At 40.1% G+C, this 23,595-nt stretch overlaps 1 protein-coding gene across 1 annotated transcript in view; it reads left to right on the forward strand.

The window, feature by feature from the left end:
- The first annotated feature begins 214 nt into the window (after positions 1 to 214).
- HPSE2 (heparanase 2 (inactive)) overlaps positions 215 to 23,595 on the forward strand; it is a 569,682-nt gene continuing 546,301 nt past the window's right edge. The window contains exons 1-2 of the mRNA XM_079900324.1: positions 215 to 1,518; positions 4,401 to 4,558. Of these exons, the coding sequence (XP_079756450.1) occupies positions 1,229 to 1,518; positions 4,401 to 4,558 (448 nt within the window). The 5' untranslated portion in view covers positions 215 to 1,228. The remainder of the gene's footprint in view (positions 1,519 to 4,400; positions 4,559 to 23,595) is intronic.

A 23,595-nucleotide genomic window follows, 5' to 3' on the forward strand; every position in this document is an offset into this window, starting at 1 on the left:
GCTGTGGGTGGGGGATCCATGAGTTAGGGCGGGTGGTGCATCGCGCAGCTCCTGGCTCTTCTCGAGCATCCAGGAGCTACGTGTGGGCAGATTCTCGCTTCGGCTCCGGGCCGAGTTTGAAAACCCATCACTCTGTTCTTCTCCAGGACCAGAAAGGCGCAGTTCCCCTCGGGAGGGATAAGCCCAGGGTGACCTAGAGGAGGGTCTGGGCGGGTAGCTCTGCTGCTGCAGTGGAGTACAGTGGGCAAGCAGTGGCTCAGATGGGCGCAGCGCCGCCCAGACTAGCCAAGGACAGACAGGGTTGCTTTGACTTGGCCTAAGTCAGCGTGTATTGAACCCCCAAGACACTTTCGCCTCAGCTGCAGGCAGAACGGAGCCACGCGCAGCCTGGGCCCTTTTCCCCTACGGGCGGATAAACCCTTTGACCTGGTCATTCTGTGTATTCCTTCTGGGCCCTGTCAGGTCAGAGGGCGGCTTCTGTGTTGCTGCCCAGCGCGTCGCAGAGGTCCATACTTGGGTCCATGGAGTCTCCGTCTGCCCTCGGTGCTTTGGCAGGAATCACAGTCGCCACCGCAGGACCCCTCTGCAACTTAACCAGCCTTGCTCTCGCTGCTTCAACCCAAAGGGAAGGGCCTGGAGCAGACGACATTCCTTGACGCTGTCAGGACAAATAGGCGCGCGACTGGTGCAGACCCTACTCCAGCACGCCCAGAACTGGCGCAGAGGCTTTCGCGTCGGGGTCGCAGCTAGAACTGCTCTCCCCAGAGCCTTGCCGGGAGGGAAGTAAAAACAAGACGTCCCGCCCGGTACCCCAAATGTTAAAACTGTACAGTTTCGATCCCTCCGTCCGCTTCCCGACCCTAGAGGGTTAAATCAGGAGGGTACATCGCCACCCCTTCCTGTTACTCCCCCCTCCCCCGCCCCGCCTCACCTTACCTTTAAAAAGTTAAAAAATGTCTGCAGTTGAAATCTCTTAAAGGGGCGGTGCTGGTGAAGTACTCTTGGCACGAGTCTCTGAGAAGGCTGGCTAGGGGCGTGAGTTCGCTCCACCAGCACCAAAACACTGAAGAAGAAGAGAAAAAAAAAAAAAAAAAAAAAACGAGAGAGAGGGGGGAAAAAGGAAGGGGAAAAAAGGGGGGAAAAAGGCAGACAGACACACACTTTAGATATGGACAATTAGTCACCAGCGAGACCCTGTACGAAGAGAGGTTTAAATCAGAGGGATTTAATGAGGGTGCTCTGTGCCTTTCCTGAAGCCATGCCCTCCAGCAACTCCCGCCCCCCCGCGTGCCTAGCCCCGGTGGCTCTCATCTTGGCTCTGTTGCTCCATCTCTCCCTTTCCTCCCAAGCTGGAGACAGGAGACCCTTGCCTGTAGACAGAGCTCCAGGTTTGAAGGAAAAGACCCTGATTCTACTTGATGTGAGCACCAAGAACCCAGTCAGGACAGTCAATGAGAACTTCCTCTCTCTGCAGCTGGATCCGTCCATCATTCATGATGGCTGGCTGGATTTCTTAAGGTAAGGCAGGGGCTTCATGGATCATTTTTTTTAAAGTAGCACCCCCCACCCCTTCCTATCCCCCCATTCCAAAGGGGGAAGAAGAAGAAAAAAAAGCCAAGCGGATCTCTCAAAGAGAAGAAAGGTTTTCCTCCTCCTGGAATATTTGCTGAGGCTGTAACTGGTGATTGAGAAAAGCAGTGTTTTCTATTAAGATGCACATGTTTGCAATGCAGAAGGCATTTCAGAAACTTACCAGTTATGACTGAAAAAATGTTGTGCTTACATATATCCACAATTAGCCTCCCCGTCTACTTCCGAAAAGAAAGAAGAGGTTCAGGGCAGTTACAAAAGTGAAGAAAAAGGTCTTGAACAACAAAGACCCGAGAGGGATATATGTGTGTGTGTGTGTGTCTGCCTGTCTGCGTGTGTCTGTGAGTGTTTAAGCGGGGATCGCACGAAAGTGGAATTTTCCACGGAAAGATCGTTCCGTCAGTTCTCTCCCACTCCCAGAACAGAAAATGAATCTAAGCAGAGGCTTGAGCGGTGGGCAAGTTGGTTCGGATTTTTAATTTTATATCCTCCGCTGTCCTTTCCAGACTTCAGGACTTTTTAAGATACTTTTTATAGATCGAATGGTCCCCCCCAGTCCCTACTCCTTAAATCTCCTGCGATAACTGCATAGTTTAGTTTTTCTTTAAAGAAAAAAAAAAAAAAAGTCCTCGCTCCGGTCATAGCGTATATAAGAAGAGCGGAAAGTGTCCTAGAAGTACCCCGGGGATATTTCGGAGATCTGAATCCAGCACTGGTGGATTAGGAAGCCGGGAGTTTTGTGATCATGGACCCTGCATTACTCTAGGGCTTGGACTCTAATTGGGCTCACCCTCTCCCCAGTTGTTACTGTTCAGCAGTAAGGCAACCACGATCCCTTCCCAACAGGGACAGAGTTGCAGGGTAAAAAAAAAAAAAAAAAGTCTACAATGTCGAATCCAAGTGTTGAGTTAAAAAAATTTCCCTCCAAATTGGAGCCTCAGCTGTGGGCTCCCTCGAAGAGCTCCGAGAGCTCTCAGTCTCACTTTTCTGTTCTGAGGCCGCGTCCGCCGCGCCTTTCCTGAGTATCTTTCACTCTGGGAAATTCGAGTTTGCTTCTCGCGTGCGCCCGCCCCTCAGCTCTCCAGGTTTCCCTAGCCTCGGCCAGGTCAGCGGACGCGGCAGGTAGCAGGAGACGCTGTGTGGGGCGCTTCTTCCACGTGGAGCGAGCGTTGCGGGAGGACTGAGTGGTTGCTGTGGCCGCCGCCGAGGCCGTTTTGGTTCCTGCCCGCGCCTCCACTGGGAGGGCGGGAACAGCTCTGCGCGGCCGGATTCCTCCTCGGAAGCTCTTCCGTGCAGCAGCGCGCGTCTGTGAGCTCGTCCGGGAGGTGGGGGGCGACTACACGCCCCACTTGCATGGCGCTTCTCTAGCTACGCGGACTCCTTCGGGGTTCTTTTGCTTCTGACCTTAAAAACAACAACAAACTTTCATGTTCTCGCTAAATGCTTGTCGCAGAAAAGATTGTGGAAGGCGGCTTTTCGGGGAAGAAGCCGTGGTGGGGCGTATTTGCATTGGCTGTGCAGGTTTCCGGCTGGAAGGTTGTTGGAAACGCCGTTTCTGCTGGGCCGGACTCGCTCGGATGTCTCCTCGCCCGCCGTGGGCCCACACGACGGCCGATTGCGCCCGCCGGGTAACGCAGTGCCGGAGTCCTCGGCCAAGCGATCCTTCCGGCGGCTACTGGACTTCTCCAGGCGGCCACGACTTTTGTTAGAAACTGTAAAACTGGAGTCTGTTTTTTTCTCTGTTTTCTCTTATCCACCGCCTTTAAGATACTCTTTAGTACCATTTGGATTGGATATTCAGAACCTGAAGCAGCAAAGCGTTAAAAATAACGTAGAGACCCCGAACTTAACAGCTGATGCCCTTAGCATTAAGAGCATCTGTTTGCTCCTTCTCTACGCCTTCCCGAATTAGCAGCGTTTGGCTTTTGAAAAACCTATTTATGGAAATCCTGAACCTAAATAGGTGTAAATAGTATTCTGATGCCCCTCGAGTCTCCTACTACGTGCAGGTTCCACATTTCGGCAAACTTCATTTTCCTCAGAGCTTCCAAATGGCCCCAAGTGGGAAGGAAAAATGATAGAGCCCAACCCGGGGGGTGGAGAGGAGAACGTTACCTTTCCTGAGATCGGGCTGAATTATTTCAGGGGCCAAAGAGGCATTGCTTTTACTGTGCAAGGCGGGGCTGGGGAGTGTTCTCAGAAAGGCAAGAATTTACCCCGGGAATTTCTCTTGCTCAGGGATTTGGGAGATGCATACAGTTGTTATAAGGTAGTGGAAAAGGAAAATCAGCTTTGGCATTAAAAAAAATTAACTTGACCTCAGGTGCATGATCCGAGAGAAAGAAGGCGGGTTTCACCTTCTCCATGGAGGTTGCGATGCCCCTGGGGCAGAGGAGGCAGATCCCGTCTTTCAGCCCAGAAGTTTGGCAAAAGTCGGAGCCCGGGGTCCGTGCGCTGCGCGTCTCCTCCGGGAGAGCTTTTCAGGCAGGGGCAGAAGCCCCGCAACTGCGCCTTAGTCCCGTGTTCTCAGCAGAAGGGCACCCCCCACCTTATGCACACACTATTAACAAACACAATCTCTAACTCTTTGTAAATACTACTTTTGGTGAGCATCGTCGGGGTGCCTGAGGGAGGGGGCCACGACCATTTGGGCGCGGGAGGCGTAGCTCCCGGAGCCCCATGGCCCAAGAATGGGCAGACTGGGGCGCCAGGCATAACTCCACAGAGAGTGGGAAGAGGGCCTTGCTGGTGCCCCGCATCCTCTCGCTTGTCCCCCGGATCCTTTCCTTTCTCCTTCTCTATCCCTGCAGCTCCAAGCGTCTGGTGACCCTGGCCCGGGGACTTTCACCTGCCTTTCTGCGCTTCGGGGGCAAAAGGACCGACTTCCTGCAGTTCCAGAATCTGAGGAACCCGGCAAAAAGCCGTGGGGGCCCCGGCCCGGATTACTATCTCAAAAACTATGAGGATGGTGAGAAACTTGCTCCCCACTCTTGTTGGGTGGGTGAAGTTTGGGGAGTGGGAGCCAGCAATCGGTATGTGTGCGTGTGGGGTGCAGATTTGGAGGAGGGCCAGGTTGAAGCTCACCTGAAAAACTGGTAGCTGTAGGCGAGGGGAAACTGGAGTGTGGGATTCCTGACGTGATTACACAAAGGGGGCTCATCAGGTTGTCCTTGTCCAGGCTGCTGGCCTTTCTTCGGTGGCTGAGTCTCAGAGGCCGAGAACTAGTAGCCAAAACTTATGACTGGCTAGTCCTATAGGGAGAAGGTGCAGTGGGTTTCTTGAGAAAATCCAGTCAGGTTCATAAAGGGGCAGGGTCACGTTTCCTTTCTAAAATTAAAGGAAGTGCCTTTTTGTTTTTCTTATTCTTTGCTTTGCTGAGATGAGGCTACGGAGGGCTTCAGCCTCTTTTGAATCCCACTCTAAAGTTTTCTGGAATAATCCTTTTTAGATTGGTCCATTGTTGGGAAGGTTTGAAACTTTTCACAGTGGGTTCTTCTTTAGACTGCCTAATCTCAGAGTTGCAGTCTCAGAGTTGCACTTTTTTTTTCTCAGTTTCAAAATGGGATTATAAATGCCAGCCTTTCCTGCCAGGATCAGATGAGTTAAGTGTTGGAAGGGCTTTTGAAAATGCCAGATCCTATTCCAGTGTGAGAGGCCAATCTTTTTACAGTCTTTGAACAGTCTCATTTTTACTAGGGAAAAATGAAAATGGTATTTAAGAAAATTGTTTAGAGGGTTTGGTGTTAATAACTATGAACTTGCTGTGTGGGTAGAGGAACAGAATTTCTTTCAAATGGGCAAGGTGGCAATTGATGGGTCTTCACCCACTGAGGTTGTTTAGATTGGGTAGAAGAGGCATTAGCGTCCATTCCTGGAGAGCTATCTCTGCCCTGTTGTCCCTTCTCATACATGAGCTACAGTTTTATTTTTAAAGGGCTCAGGGACATGTTCTCAGAGCTCCCTGGATTTTGTTACATCTTGTCCTTATAAATCAGCAAAATGAGGAAAAGCCCTTGTATTTTCTGGGGCTTTCACTGAATGGGAATTCTGGAGAGTTTGGATCTATTTCAAGGTTGGCTGAGAAACCTTTTTTTTAAAGTGCCAGACTGGAGAAAGAGGGCAAGACTGAGGCTTCTTGAGTTTGAATCCTGAATTAGACTTACTCTTTTACAGCATTGGCAAAGTGTGTAGGTGTTTAAGGCTACATCTTTTCAAAGGTAAATATTATTGCTATAAAAATGTGGATTGCCAGTAGATTTTGCTGTCACTCATCATAAAATGCTGAAAGGTAAAAGATAATCCTGAACAGCAGCTCTGATGGTAATTTGACCTGGGGCTTTATAGCTCCCAGGGTCACTGTCAGCTCTGTGTTCCGATACAAGAAGGGAGAATATTAATGGTTTTCCTGATGAAACAGCTCTTCTTTGAGTCCATTTGAACTACTTCCTCTTTAGTTTGTGAAAAAACTTGTAAGAGCCCCAGGAACCACTGTGGGAAAAAAAAGGACTATTATAAGTTTAGGAATTAGCCTTTTTCTCCCAAACTTGTACCTCGGATTATATTACCTATTCATTGAGAGTGGGAGATATGCTTAAAATGAAGGATACAATTTGTTTCCCTTTGTACAAGGAGAAAGTGGGCATCATGGTGAGAAAGGATATTGGCAGAAGGCCGTGCCCCATAAAACTTCATAGAATTAGGAAAAAACCAGAAACGGAAAAGATCTAAGAGGTCATCTTCAATCCTTCCACCACTTCAGGGTTCAGTACAGGATCATTCCATATGGAATCCTTTTCTCGTTTTGTCCAACATAGTATTAAATATCTCTAGGAGTGTAGTTTTCACCACTCCTGTGGGAGAGTTTTTTTGTCCCATAGGTTTTCACTGGTAAATTTTTCCTGAATTTTCCCTTTATATTCTCTAAATATTTGGTTACTCCTCTTTGCATTTTTTTAGACATTTACCTTCAAAATAATTTCTTTGTTGTGTCAGCTTCAAAAAAAGTTTTCCTCATAGCTGTTTTTTATCTAGACTACTTGGATTTAATTCTTTTAAAACTTTCTTTAAAGTCAGTCCTTCCCAACACTAATCTGTTTTATTGCTCCTAGCTGAACTCCTTTTGATTTATGTCTCCTTGGTAATAAGATGCTCTGAACTATATCAGTATTTGAGGCCTTAGCACAGTTAAAGAGAGTAGGAGTGCCCTGTTTCTGCCCTTTGATGCTCACATATCCTTAAATCACCCATATTGTCTTTGTTGTTGCATGTTGCATTGCAGAATTAAAGGCAAAAATGGTTTTGGTATAGTCTCAGCAATTTTGCAAATGTTATACTTCAGTTGTCACTTTTAATCCAGTGATAACTGTCATCATAATGAGCCTCTCAAAATAATTAGGTCTTCTCAGTAAACGGCCCTGTAATAGGCATTTTGGCATAAGTACCTTATTTTTTTAAAAAAGGGATGTATTGTCTTAAACATAATGTAGAATAATAACATACATTTTGAATAATTAGATACACCTACTGGCACATTATGAAATTGAGTGACATAGGGAATAGAATATGGAATTTGGACTCAGAAAGCCTGTATTTCAGGCCTGGCTCTATCACTTACGAATATGTGGCCCTGGGCTTGCTGCTTCTCTGTAATATATGGATGTGATAATACCTGCTCTGCATTGCTTCTGTGAGGGTTCTGAGAGGTATCTGTATAAGATATTTTGTCAACCGCAAAGCACTATGAAGGCTAAGTATTCCTACTTTTATTAAAGGCAGCTTCAGGAAATTTATAACATATATGTTTTGTATTTTAAAGTGGGTTTAAGGAGTGAATAAGATGCGGTAGACCAAAGTTTATGCAGAAGAAAGGAGATAGAATTAGGGAATTGTTTGAGAGGATTAAGAGAATGTAGGGAGAATTTTTAGGGAGAATTGTCTTTAAGGAATGGAGGTGGAGAACATAGGGTGGCTATTTTTTTTGTGTGGTAATGAAAGAAGAGACTAATCTTTAGTTTTGTTATATACGAACATTAAAATGAACTGATAGTTCCAGCTTGGGTAACATACACTTTTCTAGTTAATTCATTCATATTGCTACCTCGATGTGATTTTTTGTTGTTGTTTTCCCCTGAATTAATAGGGCAGTTAACAAGTCATGTGGCTTATATTTTCCAAAAACTTTTAAAGCATATTAATGCAGCTGCATTTTCTCTTTCTAAAGTCACTGTTTACATAAACTTTGGGAACTTCTCTAGTTAGTCCTTTAATACAGTTACTTATTCCACTCTTAGCGTAGGCAACTTGAACTTCATATAAACATGATGATGATGGAGGAAATAAAAAATAGGATTGTTCTTCATATTTTGGAGTCTTACCCTTTGCCTATCTATGTGATGTTATGCTTTTCTTGCTCCTAACAAAGAAATCTTGGGTTAATCTTTTGTTCTTAAGTTTATTTTGCTGCAGTCTGTCTCTTTGTTGTATATTCAGTGTGATTTATTTGTATGCCTGTCTCTTTACTGCCATAACCATATCTTTAATCAAGATATACACCATTTATTATGCACATCAAAAGCCAGCTTAATATTTCTAAAATATCATATTCATCATGTCACTTTTTTGCTGGAAAACTTTGATTATTTTTGGATTGCTTACAGAAAATGTTCAAACTCCTCAACTTGGCATTCAAAGCCTTTTTAAATCTCAGCTTACCTTTTGTACCCTATGTTTTCATAAAACTTTTATTACAGCTCAGCTTTATTTTCACTGTTTCCTTAAAACACCTTTATCTCAACCCCCTTTGTTCAGCCATTCTATCTGTGCTTTAAATGCCTTTTTCTTGGCTCTGTTAAAATCTCACCACCCACTCCACCCAATTCTTGAAGACCCATTGCAAATACCCCTTATTTTCACAAGCCCTTCCTGAACAGGTCATTTCATAGTTATCTCTTTTTTCTCTGGACTATTGCAGTTCTTTCTCATTATGTTGTTCTTTTGGCCCCTTCTGCCTTGTTTTGCTTTTTAACTTTTCATATATATATATATATATGTGTGTGTGTGTGTGTGTGTGTGTATACACACATATATATATATGAAAAGTTAAACATATATATATGTATTTTTGTTTTACCTTTTCAATTAGAATGCAAATTCTTTATAGGAAGGGACCATATCTAATTGTTGTATATCCTAAAATGTCTAGCATTATGTATGACACATAGTAGAACTTCTGCAAATATTTTTGGCTGCATACTAGGTTAAGAGCCTGTTAAAGGCACTGGAAAAATGGAGGTTACCGATGAAGAAATGAGTAAACACATACATAAAGATTCCATTCATTTTTCACCTTCAATGCATTTTCACACGAAGTCCATTCTTAATATTTATTTTAATGACATACTTCATTATTTTAACTATGTACTCTTTATCTTTGGTAGTCTAAGTGTCTTGGTTTTATACTGTGCATTAAATCAACTTTACCACCTGATTTAAAGCCTTGCACTGGACCCACACTATTTTTTATTGTATCTGTTTCTTCTTTGCCTTTACTTTTGCTTTTCTTGGTTAGCCTTATGTAGTTTCTACACCTAATTTTACAATTCCCAAATTAATAGTGCCTTTTCACAAATTTAAATGTTTTTTCAATCTTCGTCTCCTGAAAATTTTCTCTTCTGAGAGCTTCTGAAATCCTAAATAATGAATGTGGAGTACACTTTGTAAACTTTAAGGCACTATATGACTATTATTATTGTTTTCCTTTCTCCAGGAAGTTCTCCTAGTTTTAGTAGAGGTGAGGTAGTTAATTCTTTATCTTTCTATTCCCATTCCATCAATCAAGACATATGACATAAGAACAGCACAACTGCCAAAATACATATTTGCCTTGAACTTATCCACCTTTCATTATCTCACTTTATTTTACATAAATGTTTCTTGAAATCCAATTACATTTAACAAGTGTTTATTGATTACCTGCTCTGTGTTTAGTTTCATGCTGGACAAAATGCAGATTATCAAATAAATAAAAGATACAGCCCTATATCAACATTAGAGCACAACAGTAATCATTGCTGTAGGCAAGATCCACTAATCAGTGTTAAAATAAGTAGGCGAGGTTTAAGACAAAGCACGATATTTGCATAGCCTCAAAGCATCTCTCTCATAATGTTAATTAATTAATTAATTATTGTGGTGGTTTTAGCATAGGACCACCAATACTTTGATACTTTTAGGATGTGGAACTTCTGTTTTCCCCTTGAGTGTGGGCTGGATTTAACAACTTGTTTCTAAAGAAGAGAGTCTATAAAGCAGAAAATAGTAACTTCACAGTGGAGAAGCTGTCAGATATCATTTCAACAAAGTGATCAAGGTTAACATCAGCAGATAGGTCATGTTGATATCATGTATTCCCTGATATCATGTGATGAGAAGGGCACTTCACCTTTGTGATATTCTTTCCCCAAATCCATAACTCTGTAAATATGAGAAAACACTAGTCAAATTGAAGGATACTCTACAAAATACTTGACCTTTCCCCTTCAAAAGACACTGTCTCTGCTGTCAATGATCTAATAGCTTGTTAGTGAGATAACATTTATAATGATAAAACTGAAGAGTAACACAAAGACAATACAGCACTTGTTCCACAAGTGCTAAGTGGAACAAAATTGTTTGCCAGGATATGACAGGAAAAGTAGAGATGAATACTGGCCAGACTTAGGTGGGAGTTAGGTTGGGCCTTGTGGAAGATGCCTAGACTTTGGAGAAGTAGAGATGAGAGAGGACATTTCATTCAAGGGAAAGAGCATGAGGCAAAGCCTAAATATGTGTTTGGGTAATAAGGAGACCACCTGCCTAATAGAAGGTACATGTTAGAAATTATATTAGTTCATGTTGCTAGAAGCATAACAGATTCTTTTTTATAGAAGCCTATTTGCATATTTTTTTCAGTAATGTTTATAATTTAAAAATTATGAAAAGCACATGTTAGAAATTATTCTAAGAAAAGCTCATATTTCTAGAATTATGTCTAATTTGAATTTTAAGAAGTGCTAATGTATTTTTGTTAGCTCCAAAATATGTAATTAAAAAAGAAGAAAGTACATGTGTGAGAGTAAAGGTTGGTTGGGTAAATCCAGATCAGATGATGAGAATGTTGAATTTTAAGCATAGTAAAATGGAATTGGCCCTATAGGAAAATAGAGGCTATTATAAGTTCTTTTACTCCATTGGAGAGGGGAAGGACATGTTTTCAACATGGATAATGACTTTGCCCTCTCCCATTCTTCTTTTCCAAATCATTGCACACATTCATATACTCTAGCTAAAGTGTGTTATAACTGAACTTGATGAAGTTTGAGTTATGAAGCATGTTTGAAGGACAGATAATTTAAAACTAAATTAATTCGGTTCTTATAGGGTATATAAAATAAAGGTTTTAGAATTTGCTTGATAATTTTTGTTACCCTTCCTTCTTTCACAGAGTAAAAACAGGCTACTACTTTGTAACATTTATTCACTCATGAATTTACTCATTGAGCAGGCAGCTAGCTCCAGGCCCGTTTGATGCTGAGGCTGGGAGGATGAATGAGGCCCAGCTATGGTTGTCAAATTACATACTCCTGACCTCTTATCACTTCAGCAGCATCAGTCAAAAGCAGTTTCTAGAGATTTTTAGGCCAAGAAAAGCCTCCATTCCAACGCCACTATTTGGCTTTTCATGATTTGTCTACCAGCAACTTTAGAAGGATTTGACACAATTTAATGTTGTATTAAAGGGTGTCAGAAATCACCTGAAGTTTTATATATGTTTTATTCTGCCTTTTGGAAACAAAGTGGGTGCATTTTCTATAATGTTTGAAATTTGGTACCAGGTCCTGAGTGCTAGTTGCAGCTCACTGTACCCCTGTGAATTTGAATGTGGTATCTAAAGATATAGTTATCATGCCATTTAGTCACAGTTTAGTCATTGTGGATCTATATAGTGCTGGAAGTGGTAGAGAGGAGATCTGGAAGCTCTGGTCTGCTGCTTGTAGAGGTGGCTTAAATAATTTCAGTGAATCAAATAGTCTAGTAAATAGGTCTTTCAATCACAACCACATTTGTATAATTTATCACCTGATCATTGGGGCTAAAGGTAATCCACAAAGAGTTATGTGTTCCTATACAACACAAATTGTGCTGCTGTTGCCAATACCAAATATCACTGTTTCTCTTGCCATATTTATTTATATTCTCTCTCCTGTCCTCCCAAGGCCTCCTGGTGGGATGGGTACATCATGGAAGCAAAGAAGTTTCTTTCAAAATTCCCTGGGCCTGTTTAGCCTGCCAGTCACATGGTCTGGGCTCGTAGAGTCAGGAGCCTCTTCTGAGAATCCTTCATCGGAATGGATTAAATATTAAGACTCTTAACTTCTGTGCTTCTTAGTACCTTATTCAAGTTTTCAGCTGTCTAGATCTATGAGGCAATGGATTGGAACTCTGAACTGTGTGTGTGTGTGTGTGTGTGTGTGAGACAGAAGGAGAGAGAGAGAGACAGAGACAGAGAGAGACAGAGCATATGAATATATGAGCATGAAAGAATTTGGTGTGTTTTATTTTTTACACTTGTCCATGGTGGTGATGTAGGCAAAGTAAATACAATTTGTAGACTAGAGGCTAGTTCTATAGGATGTATAGATACCTTGTTGAACTCCTTTGTCTTTTGGTTTCATGATCAGTTTTCTTCACTTAAGTACAGTGAAAAGCAGTGTAATTTTGCTTAATTCAATACATGTTTTTTAAATTATAAACCAAATGCCAAGGTTAGTCAAGATACTGGGGCTACCCAAGAGGAATAGAACATGAACTGTACTCTCAAAGTGCTCTGGTCTTACATATTCAATAGAATTTCTCAATGTTCTTGAGTATCATCACTCTACTTCAGTCAGAATAATCTTTGCTAAGCCTTCCCACTTCGCTCATAGTATACCCTCTACCTCGAACACTCATTTTCTGTCTTGAATTAAAATTTTTACTTGTCCTTCAAAGCTCTGCCCAAGTCCCCTGTTTCATTAAGCCTTCTGCTGAGCCAATCCTCATTAATCCTCTCTCATTCTCTAAATTTTTCTGAAATTCTGCTCTGAATACTTGATCTAATTTAGTCCAAGTGCCCCAGAATTTATGTTTGATTGACTTAAGCAGACATCGTTTTTGTCTCTAGGAATTTACAATCAAAACACACTGGGATTGACATACACATAAAAATCCATATAGATAACCATCATCACATTGCATGGAACAGACACATTAAGTCAAACAAAAATTTATGTTATTTACAAACCTTAATGCATGTGTTTTGCTTTTTGTGTGGTGAAGAATGAAGAGTGAAAAATATAAGCTGCATATTTAGAAAAGATGGGGTACATATCTGTATCGTATGTTTGTATTGAGGGAGTTGGGGATTAAACCAGGACCTTATTTTTTACTTGCTTTGGAAAGGCAGAAACACCTTGAGAGATGGAAGATGAGAATGCAAAAGTTAAATTGCTCAGATTTGGGTCATTATCTTTGAAATACTATGGAAGAATGGATGTTCCCCCTGCAGCTTAATAATAGTAATAATATAATAATATTACCTAACATTGTTGGGTGCTTCTTATGTGTCAAGTACTATTTTAAGGAATTTACATAGATTAACATTTAATCCTTTTATCAACCCTATAAGGAAAGTAGTATTTTCCCATTTGACAAATGGGGAAACTGAGGCACAGAGTGGTTAAATAACTTGCCCAAGGCCACTAGGTAAAGAGTTGGGGAGCAGGGACTCAATGAATGACATCACCCATTAAACCTGAAGGCTTAAGCGGAGCCTCTGTTAATGAACTTGTTTTTCTACTAACTAAATGTGTCATTGTGCAAGTTGTTAACCTCCTGAAGCCCTCTTTATCCATAAAATGAAGAAAATGGACCACATTATCTGTTTGTAGCATCTAATTCTGAGATTCTGTGAGTCAAAGATCTCAGACATACAAGGCATGTAGGAAATAATAGCAATGGGAACAAGATAGGATATATTCAAAGGTTAAAGGATGTAGAACAAGCTGTAAGGGCTATAGAAGTTCAGAGAAGGAGATTAAGTGAGAGCTGGAGTAGTCAGGACTGGTGCCTAGGAGGAGGGAGCTTGACCTGGCCTTAAGGGTAAATAATAATAATGCTAATAACAGCTACTGTTTATTGAGTTCTTACTGTGTTTTACATGTGGTATCTCATTTAATTCTTAAATCAATCTGTTGACAAACGTGTGAGCATGCACGTGTGTATGTGTGTGTATATGAAGAAATAGGGACTCAGAAGAGACATGTGACTTGCTTAAGGTCATAAGATCAGTAGTTAGTACAACCAGGATTAGAACCCAGTCCTGTTCTCTCTTCACTGTGCTTAGATAAGAGGGATCCAGTCTTTGGTTCATTCACTATTTCATTTATTCATCTATTCATGTATCAGGCACTCAAAAGCCCTATACTAAGTATCGTGGAGCAGTAAAAAAAAATGTGTGCTATAGACCCTCCCTCAAAGGTCTAGTGGGTTAGGACACAAAATAGTTGTTAGGGAAAACAGCAAAAGAATAATCACAGGGAGACACATGAACAATTGAAAGAGATGATTGTCACACTTTATGACATTTGAAGGAATAGGACAGCATCTGATCCAATGGAATAGAACTTATTAGTTCTATCCAGTGGGATAGAACTATTTTGGAAGCAGATGAATTGAAAAGAATACTAGAAATGGATCAACAGTGTCATTGATGTAAGGGAAATGGCAGGAAAAAAAGCAGAAAAATAAGAATATTTGAAAAAGTTGTTGGAAAGTTACCATTAAATTATTGGGCAATTTTAGAATTACTTTGTTTTTATTTATATACTAGAACCATACTCTGCATTTTTCTTCTTTCAAGTTCTGAGGCCAGAGAAACCTTGTGAAGGGTAAAGGGAACTGATAAGGGTGAAGTTTCAAGAAAACCCTTCCTTCATACCTCTCTTCCTTATCTTTCTCTTTGAACTGAGAGTTTGTTAAACTCAAGTAGAGATCACTTTTATAGCCATTTACAATGAAGAAACTATGGAGCAAAGAGGTTATATATTCTACACAAAGTAAGTAACTGTGCTGGTAAGTGGCAGAGCTGTGGCTGGATCCAGGACAGTCTCACTATGAAGTAGGTGATTTTCACCACCCCCATTATAGCATAACAGCACAATATTCCTCATTCTTCTACCAAGACAGCTTCAAAGGCCTTTCCTCTGGGGTTTATATTAACTTGAGTCTGATTTGAAAGTTTGAGAATGGGGCTAAATGAAAATTATGATTGTTTACCTCATGTCTGTTTCCATCTGGTTTGGGCAGTCTTCGTCTCCCATCTATTCTGTCATCTTTGTCTAAGGAAACTGGGTTCCCTTTCTCCAGCCTCTCTTCATCCTCCTGCCTCATTAATCTTTCTGAAGCTCCACGTTCTCCTGTCACTGCCTAGCTAGAAACCTTCAAGGTTATCCGTTGTCTAACTTAAATCCTCCTCATTCTCCTCCAGTTTTCCAAGGCCCTCTAGAGTCAGCCCACCTTCCTTGGCCAGCTTCTTCTCTCCTCTTCCCCACAGGAACCTGAGTTTATTCACAAGCAGATGGTGTAGCTTCCTGTCACAGAGCTCCTACTCATTCTGCTATTCTCTTAATTTCTAACCCTCCGGATTTCGCACTCCATCATCTGTCTGCCCACTTTTTACCCACTTCTAAATTCTTCCTGTCTTTCAGAACCCTGCTCAAATTTGTCCTCCTTCTCTATGAATTCTTCACGATCTCATTTATTCATTCATGAAGTGTTTATTGAGCCTGAATTTCCAAGGTATTTGTTGTATAAAAATCACTCTTTTGGCTATTTTCATATTCTGCCTCAATGTTCTCAGGTATCTTTTTGTGTATGTTCATGTAGACTTGGCTTAACCCCTAGATTATAGGTCACTGTGACAGTAGTGATTTTATCATTTTTGTTGTTGCTACAACATCTAGTAGCTGTCTTTTGCCTAGTAGTTCTTCAGTGTATACTTGTTGAGTGATTATTTGCCATTTATTGGGTAGCTTAATACACTAAAAAGAATAATAGCTCTTCCATTCATTGTTTCTGCTTTTTAAAAATTTCATAGTCTATTTCTGGTTAATGCTTAACTTCCTTATTCATATTTTTACTTTTAAAGTTTTAGGCTTTTTATTTATTTTATTAACACCAATGAAATGCATGCTCATTAATATAAATTCAATAATACATATATCATAGATATAACCACTTTCAACAGTCTGGCATGTACCTTTTTAGACCTTTTTCTGTGCATACATATGTATATAAAAATTTAAATGTGTAAGTGGAGTTGCATTTTTGTACAACTTGCTTATCTAGATAACCTTTTAGTCAGAAATTATGGGCTGTTTTTCAGTGGCTAAAGAATAATCCATATGTGGATGAGTTGTAATTTAACCATTCTTTCTAATTCATTGGTACTTTTTTGCAAGAACTTCTCTGTTTGCTATTTGTCTGTAGTTTCTAACAAAGCAGTGCTGTAGAATCATATCTTTTTCGTATTGGAACTTGATCTAAATTATTTATTTTCCCCAATGTCTTTTTAACCACCCTTATCCATTTTAATCCTTTTAGCTATAATGCATTCTTTGAGCAAATGTCAAGAAAACAGTCACAGCAAAACTAACCCTGTGCATCAAAGTACAGTTTTCTTTTGTAAAACAAGTGATTTTAAAAGTTTTGGATACAGATAGAAAGTGACACTAAAAATATTTTAACTTTTTTGTTCAAATAGTATATCACTGTGTGATTTGAAAGAAATCCTAGCTGTCACTCATCTTTTAAAGCTACTCTGAATTTGAATACTATTCAGCCAAAGAAGAGACACTTATAAAGACCTCACACAATGTTTTGTGAGAAACAGACTAAAGAAGGCAGAAGTAGCCATTTTTGAATAGCTCCCTAATCAGCTTGCAGGAGAAAAATAATCACACTTTACATTTGTAATGTTCTTTAAAATTTAAAGAACTATAGAATTATAGAACTATAGAATTATAAAAACTCCTCAGATCCTCACAGGAGCTGTGTATAGTAAGTTTATTTAAAATTTTGGCATTTCTATATTATAAATGAGAAAACAGACTCAAAAAAGTTGCTCAGAGTAATACAGCTTTTAAGTGGCAGAACTGGGATTAGAACTCAGTACCTCTGTCTTCAAGTCTGATACTCTTAAATGAGGTATACACAGCTAATGATAATCCCTCCACTCTACTTCAGTGAACCAGGTGGGTACTTGTGTTCTGCAGTGTTTGGGCCAATCTGAAATAGGAAGGCTAGAATGGGCCTGTTGTTTCTTTGTGAGAGGCTGTGTTTGCTTGTAGGTGTGCTAGGCTCTAGTTTAGTCCCAGATTCTTTTTGAACTGTTCTTTATTGATAAACTTCTGGACCAGCTTCAGGATGCCATTTTTGTAGATTTGACACCTGAAACTCAGACTCCTTTGAGACTGGAATCCAAACCCAGGGTGAGGTTAGAACTAGTCCAGAGAATGGCACAGAGGGGACTTTTGAGAGTACTCTGTGGGTGCCAGTATCACTGAGGAGACTTCCAACAAAGAATTTAAAAGCCTTTTAAGTTCAGACATTCATTAGCTATCATGGTGCATCCAGTGAGAGGGTTTCATTTACCACAGAGGAGGCCCGTACTGAGTAAGCAGAGGAGCTGGAAATAGAACATGAGCTTTTGGTGGTAGTCACTAAACCATGCACACTTTAAAAAATGTTTGTAATCACCATTGAGGTGGATCTTTGTGTATCTCTCAGTGCCCTAATAGGTACACTCTTTTCATCTGGGTGTTTATTTCTTTGCAATTGTTGGAAAAAAAACCAGATTGTGGACTTATTTCCCTGGCCATTATGAATCCTTTTGGAAGAGTAGACTCAGGTTAAATTCAATGAGCTGTAGATTCAAAAGAAACTGTAGTCCAGGCTTAGCCAAGTTAAAACCCATAGGTGAAAGTAAACATAACTTGAAACCATTAGGAAAATAAATGCTGCTGTTTTATAGAACATTTGTAGAAGCAAATGAATGATACCCCAGTCCAAAGGTCAGGATTTTCAACAGCTTGCAGCAGAAATCTTACACTTATTAAATGTCTTCACTAGGGGTTTTTGTGTTAGTGGATGACTGAGGTCTTTTGTTTCTTCTGTTTCCCTCATGGCAGTAAAGTTGAAATTTAGAAAGCTTTCAAAATGAAATTTCTCATAGAAGTTATAACCACAGGTTTTAAGTTTTCATCACCTAAATGTGGAACAGAACAATTGAAAATTTGGGGGGACGGGAAAAAGAGGTTTGAGGACACATGTGGTGTGTATCAAGAATCAGTGTAAATCAGGGTGTGGTAAGAGGGATTTCCTGTGTTACAGAACTGCTGAAATAGTGCTCCCCCACCCTCCATCAATACATTCCAAATTAAGGTGCTGGCCTTTTCTGACACCTTGCAGAGATGGTGCCCCTTACCTGACACATTGTAGTTTCCTTGAAGCTTCAATCAACAGTTGGTTGCTAAGAGAGCTCGTCCCGGGGATAATGAGTTCTTTGACTGTGTCCTTTCTTTTGTACCTCATGAGTTTGGCAGGTACCTACCTGTAGGACGGGACCAGACTAGTATTTTGAGTCTGTTCTTTTTTATCCCTGCTATAGGACAATTCATTTCCAGGTTTCCAGGTCTGATAATAATAACTACCAGTTATTGAGCACTTATACATCCCAAGTACTGGGCCAAAAGCTCTTCAAAGGTGATAAGATTTTTTCCTTACAACCCCTTGAAGCAGGTATAAACTGTCCCATTTGATAGAAGCTTAGAGAAATTAGTGATTCTGGCTGCATTCCCCTAGCTAGGGGAGCTTTAAAAAGTGTTGGGTCCGGGCTTCCCTGGTGGCACAGTGGTTGAGAGTCCGCCTGCCGATGCAGGGGACGCGGGTTCATGCCCCGGTCCGGGAAGATCCCACGTGCCGCGGAGCGGCTGGGCCCGTGAGCCATGGCCGCTGAGCCTGTGCGTCCGGAGCCTGTACTCCGCAACGGGAGAGGCCACAACAGTGAGAGGCCCGCGTACCGCAAAAAAAAAAAAAAAAAAAAAATCTCCCCAGATGTTTCTAAAGTGTACATCACGTTAAGAACCTCTGGGTGAGGTGATTTTCCTAAGGTACTTCAGCGTGTTTGTTGTGGGGTTCAAGTCTAGACAGTCTGAATCTAGAGACCAGGTATAGTAGCCAACTCTACTGAAGTAAAGCCTAAACTTTAATGTGCATGTGAATCACCTGGGGATCTAATAGTTAAAAATGAGATTCTGCTTTTCTAACAAACTCCCAGTCTTGCCATGCTGCTGGTCTCGGGACCACATTTGGAGGAACAAGGCTTTCCTACACTGGTTACTAATATTAATACTTATGGTAGCCAGAAGGGGGAAATGTTCACTGAAAGGCAGCAGCAAGATCAGGAGCTAGGAGGGGCTTCTCATCCATTTTACTTTAGTAGTGATGGCAGGGATCGTGGGTTGATTATGTAAACTTTTCAGGGTTTTCCTAGGGCTAAATAACCTGTTTCAGGTTATTTCCCTGTTCCTGAGATCCTTGGAAGTTTAAGACTGTGGCAAAACTAGTAAAACATCACTTGTTGAGGTGTTTTCATTTGTTAGTCATGTAGAGATGTGAGTTGTAATTGTTCATTTGGTCACCTTTCAAAACCCTCTCCTCCTCTTTTTTTAGGGAGGCCGAAACAGGAGTTCAGGCAAAAAATCCACGAATTTTCAGTTAAATGCTCATTCAATAAACATTTATTAAGCACTTACTGTGTGCCAGCACTGCAATATGCTCTCCCAAAGGATACAAAAACAAATGGACATAGTCCTTGCTCTGATAGAACTCACACTTTAGTGGGAAAAATGTCATATACAATAGATAATGGTGTGATGGAAATACAAATAGATAAATTACAGAGGAAGAAGCAGTAAACTTCACCTGAAGTAGTTGAGGAAGACTTCATTGGTATCACCGTTATTATTTCTGATTGTTATAAATGTTATTATTTCTGATTGTTTTAAATATTTATCGGAGTTTAGGTTATTAGACCATTGCTGAGATTTCTTAACGTTTCCTCTGTATTACATAATGGTTTTATAATTTTGAGATTAAGAGTGTAGATGATTCTCATCAATTACATGCATGAAAAAATTGACATTAAATGTATTTTCTTCTGGAAACAACAATATTAGTAATATCATCAGCGTACATTTATTGAGCACTTCCAAGGTGCTATAAGCATTGTCTTATTTAATCTTTTTAAAATAGCTTTATTGTTATATAATTCACATTCAGTACAATTCACGTACCACTTAAAGTATACACTTCAATGGCTTTTAGTATATTCACAGAGTTGTGCAACCATCACAATCACATTTTCATCACTACAAAAGGAAACCTCACATCCTTTAGTTATCTCCCCCAATCTCCCCCACCCCCCAGATGGAGGCAACCACTAATATACCTCTGTCCCTGTGGGTTTGCCTATTCTGGGTATTTCATATAAATGAAATTACACAATAGGTGGTTCTTTGGGAATGATTTCTTTAATTTAGCATAATGTTTTAAAGGTTCCTCCTTGTTGTACATATATCAGTACTTCATTTCTTTTTATTTCTGAACAATATTACACTGTATGGATATACCATATTTTGGTTATCCCTAAAAGAATGTTTCTTTTAGTTCGTGAGTATAATAAAACCTTTTTGATGCAATGCTAAATGTCCTTCCTGCCTGTTTGACTGCCTTTGGTATTTCTTACTTTTCCTTTGGTCTTACTGTTGCTGTCCTAGTCTAGACCATCTACTAAAGTTGCAATCTCTTTTTTTTTATTATTAAATTTTACTGGAGTATGGTTGCTTTACAATGTTGTGTTAGCCTCCACTGCACAACAAAATGAATCAGCCATATACATACAGATATCCCCTCCCTTTTGGGCTTCCTTCCCATTGGCAATCTCTTAATTGGTGTCAGTGGCCCTAATTTCTTTGAAAGAAAGACAATAAACAGTTCTTGAGCACCTACCCTCTGCAAGGCACTTTATATTATATCTCATTTAATCCTTACCACGCAGGTTTTCTCATCACTTCAAGTTGAGGAAGCTGAAGTTCAGGGAGGTTAAGTAACTTGTCCCAGCTTTACAACTAGGACTTGACAGAGTCAGAGTTTATGATTCTAAAATCTATGTTTTTTCAACAATACGTGGTTGCTTCCAGTACATTTTAGAATTTTATCATATCTAGTTCAGTGATGAGTACATAGTGGGTGGTCAAAAATGCTTGCTTACTTGTATTGAATTCCTGTTTTAACACATCCTTACAGCATTTAAAAGTCAGAGAAGGACTAATGATCCTCTTACTATAAAATAATGATGACTAAGGACTCACTCCACACTTCACCTTAGAGTAGACCTCTGTCCCTGGTATCTCTGCCCTTGAGTGTGTGGTGGTGTTTTTTAAAATCACTATATACCCTGTGCCAAGCACAGGCCTGGCACATAGTAGGTGGTCGATAAATATTTGTTGAAAGAATAATGAATGAGTTAGGTTTTAGTGGTCTCGAATCCATCAAAATTGAAAACAAAGGTCTTTAATTCACATACCTTGAGGGTAGTTGTCCTTCCAGTGGTTGTTTCTGGATCTGTGTTTACAATCACCCCAGAGACTACAGAGAATCTATGAATCTAATGTAATAAAATATTCACATGCAGAGAGATCTTGAGGAGTTACAGCTTGCATGTGAAGAAGGAGCCCTCACATCTTGAGAGTCTTGCTGTCTTAGAGCAAGCTTGTTTATTCAGAAGGAGAAAAAAATACAGGGAGAAACTAAAAACAGACAAAAGCTAAATGGACAGATCTTAGTAATGGGATCATATCCTGGGTTCTGTTCCCAGCCTGGCAGCTGATTTACTTGGCTGCTCCCAGCCCCTGGCTTACTCCCCCAGTAGTCTCATTTGCTTTACTAGTATAGGAGAGGGCTGTGGTGAGGGCATGGAGTGAGCTTTTTGAAACCTTGATGACATTGGTAGGCTGATGAGTTACCACCATAGAGACCAGTGTCATGCTCATCCTCTGGCAGTCTTGGTTTATTGGAAGTTGGAAGGGCTCTGGAAATACCTGTGAGCATAGTTTGAAAAGTGAAATTTTCTTGAGAATGAAGGAATATAGGGTGGGTTTTTGTTTTATGAATATTAACCATTGATCCCTTTTCTGGAGTTTTTAGTCATGGTCAGGAGTATTTGGAGATGAAGGAATGCTATTCTTTTATCATTTGCTTGTTTGTTTGTAAATGCTTAATATTTGGGAATTGATGAACTAAAAGTAATGATTATGTGCCATTGGGCCAATACCATTTCCAGTATACCAAGGCCATTTGGGAACCAGTTGTAAAAGGCATTCTTTGAGAGATGAAATTGGATTGGGATTTGGGATTCAATCGTTGAAGGCAATCTGAGAGTTAACTTGAGAGTTAAGTCAAGGAGTTTGGGTTTTATCCTTTAGATAACAGAGAATCAAGGAAAGATTGTGATTAACAAAATTATATGTGATATTTTAGGAAGATTTATTTCATAGCTCCTCACAGAACAGAACAGTGGTAGATTCCTAGCTGAAGAGGGATCAAGGAGAGGCTAGTGAAGATATCCAGGAGTGAGATGTGGACAGATTACATTAGTGAAGCAGCAGTGGGAAAGAAAAGGAATAGTTAGGGAGTCATTACAAAGGAAAAACTGACAGGACATGGTAATTGATTTGATATGGATAGTATCCTTTGCAATTACTTTGTGCTGTAGTTCTAACATGAAAGGGAGACTTTTTTTTTTTTTTAAAGAGATTCATTGGGATCAAACAGTGTTTATAAACTGAGGGATTAATAGCGCTGGCATGAGCCAAACTTAATTTTAAAAAATTTAGTCAATGCAAAGCAGGCTTTTGGTTGTCAGTTCAACTGGAAACAATCCCCCTTTTCACTTCTTTTTTTTTTTTTTTGGCCTGACTTTTCTTTCAAAAGTCAAATAAAGCCAGACAGTTGGATAGTTGAGGATGGGGTTAAAAATGTTTTCTAAGTATTTGTACATAAGCAGAAAACACTTTTGTATTTTTCAGTCTTCCCCAGGTATTTGTGACGTGTCTGTGCGACAGTTACGTATCTAGTTAACATATAGAGGGAAAATCTTTCCTGTAGGTAATCTGCACTCTTAAACCTGCCCCGTTGTCCTACAGTTATATATTCTTGCTTATAAATAGGGACTAGGTGAGTGAGTAGATAGCTCAGTTAATTGTCATCATCATCATCGTCATTGTTGTTGTCATCATTATCTAGCTATTTTTATTACTAATGACTTGTATTAAACATTTAATGTGACTCAGACATTGTACCCACATTATAACTACTATTTTATTTAATTCTTATAACCATCTTATGAGGTAGGCACATTTTTATTATGGGCACAGATGAGGAAACTCAGGCTCAGAGTTGTTAAATAACTTGTTCAAGATCACACAGCTAGTAAGTGGCAGAGCGAGGACAGGAAAAAGAGATCACTTTAACCCCAAATCTCTATTATACATGCCAAAACATTTCCAAGTGCATCTCCAGCAGACATGTGGGGAGCATCAGTTTTAGAGCTAAAAATCAACAGCATAATATTATTATATCTCCTAAAGAGAACTCTGGTTATAGGAGCAAGGAATTATTTACAAACTGTTTGACATCATTTTTCTAGGTGCCTATCACTTTGCTATATACTGAACACATTTCAATAAGTCAGTGACTAATAGTAAAGAGTAACTATCTGCCCAGGTAGGATTTTAAAAAAAAATGGTAAAAAACATATAACATACAAGTTACCATCTTAGAGCTAATATATTTGAATTTACTAAAGTT

This window comes from Stenella coeruleoalba (assembly GCF_951394435.1).
Source record: "Stenella coeruleoalba genome assembly, chromosome: 16".
Taxonomy (NCBI): Eukaryota; Metazoa; Chordata; class Mammalia; order Artiodactyla; family Delphinidae; genus Stenella; species Stenella coeruleoalba.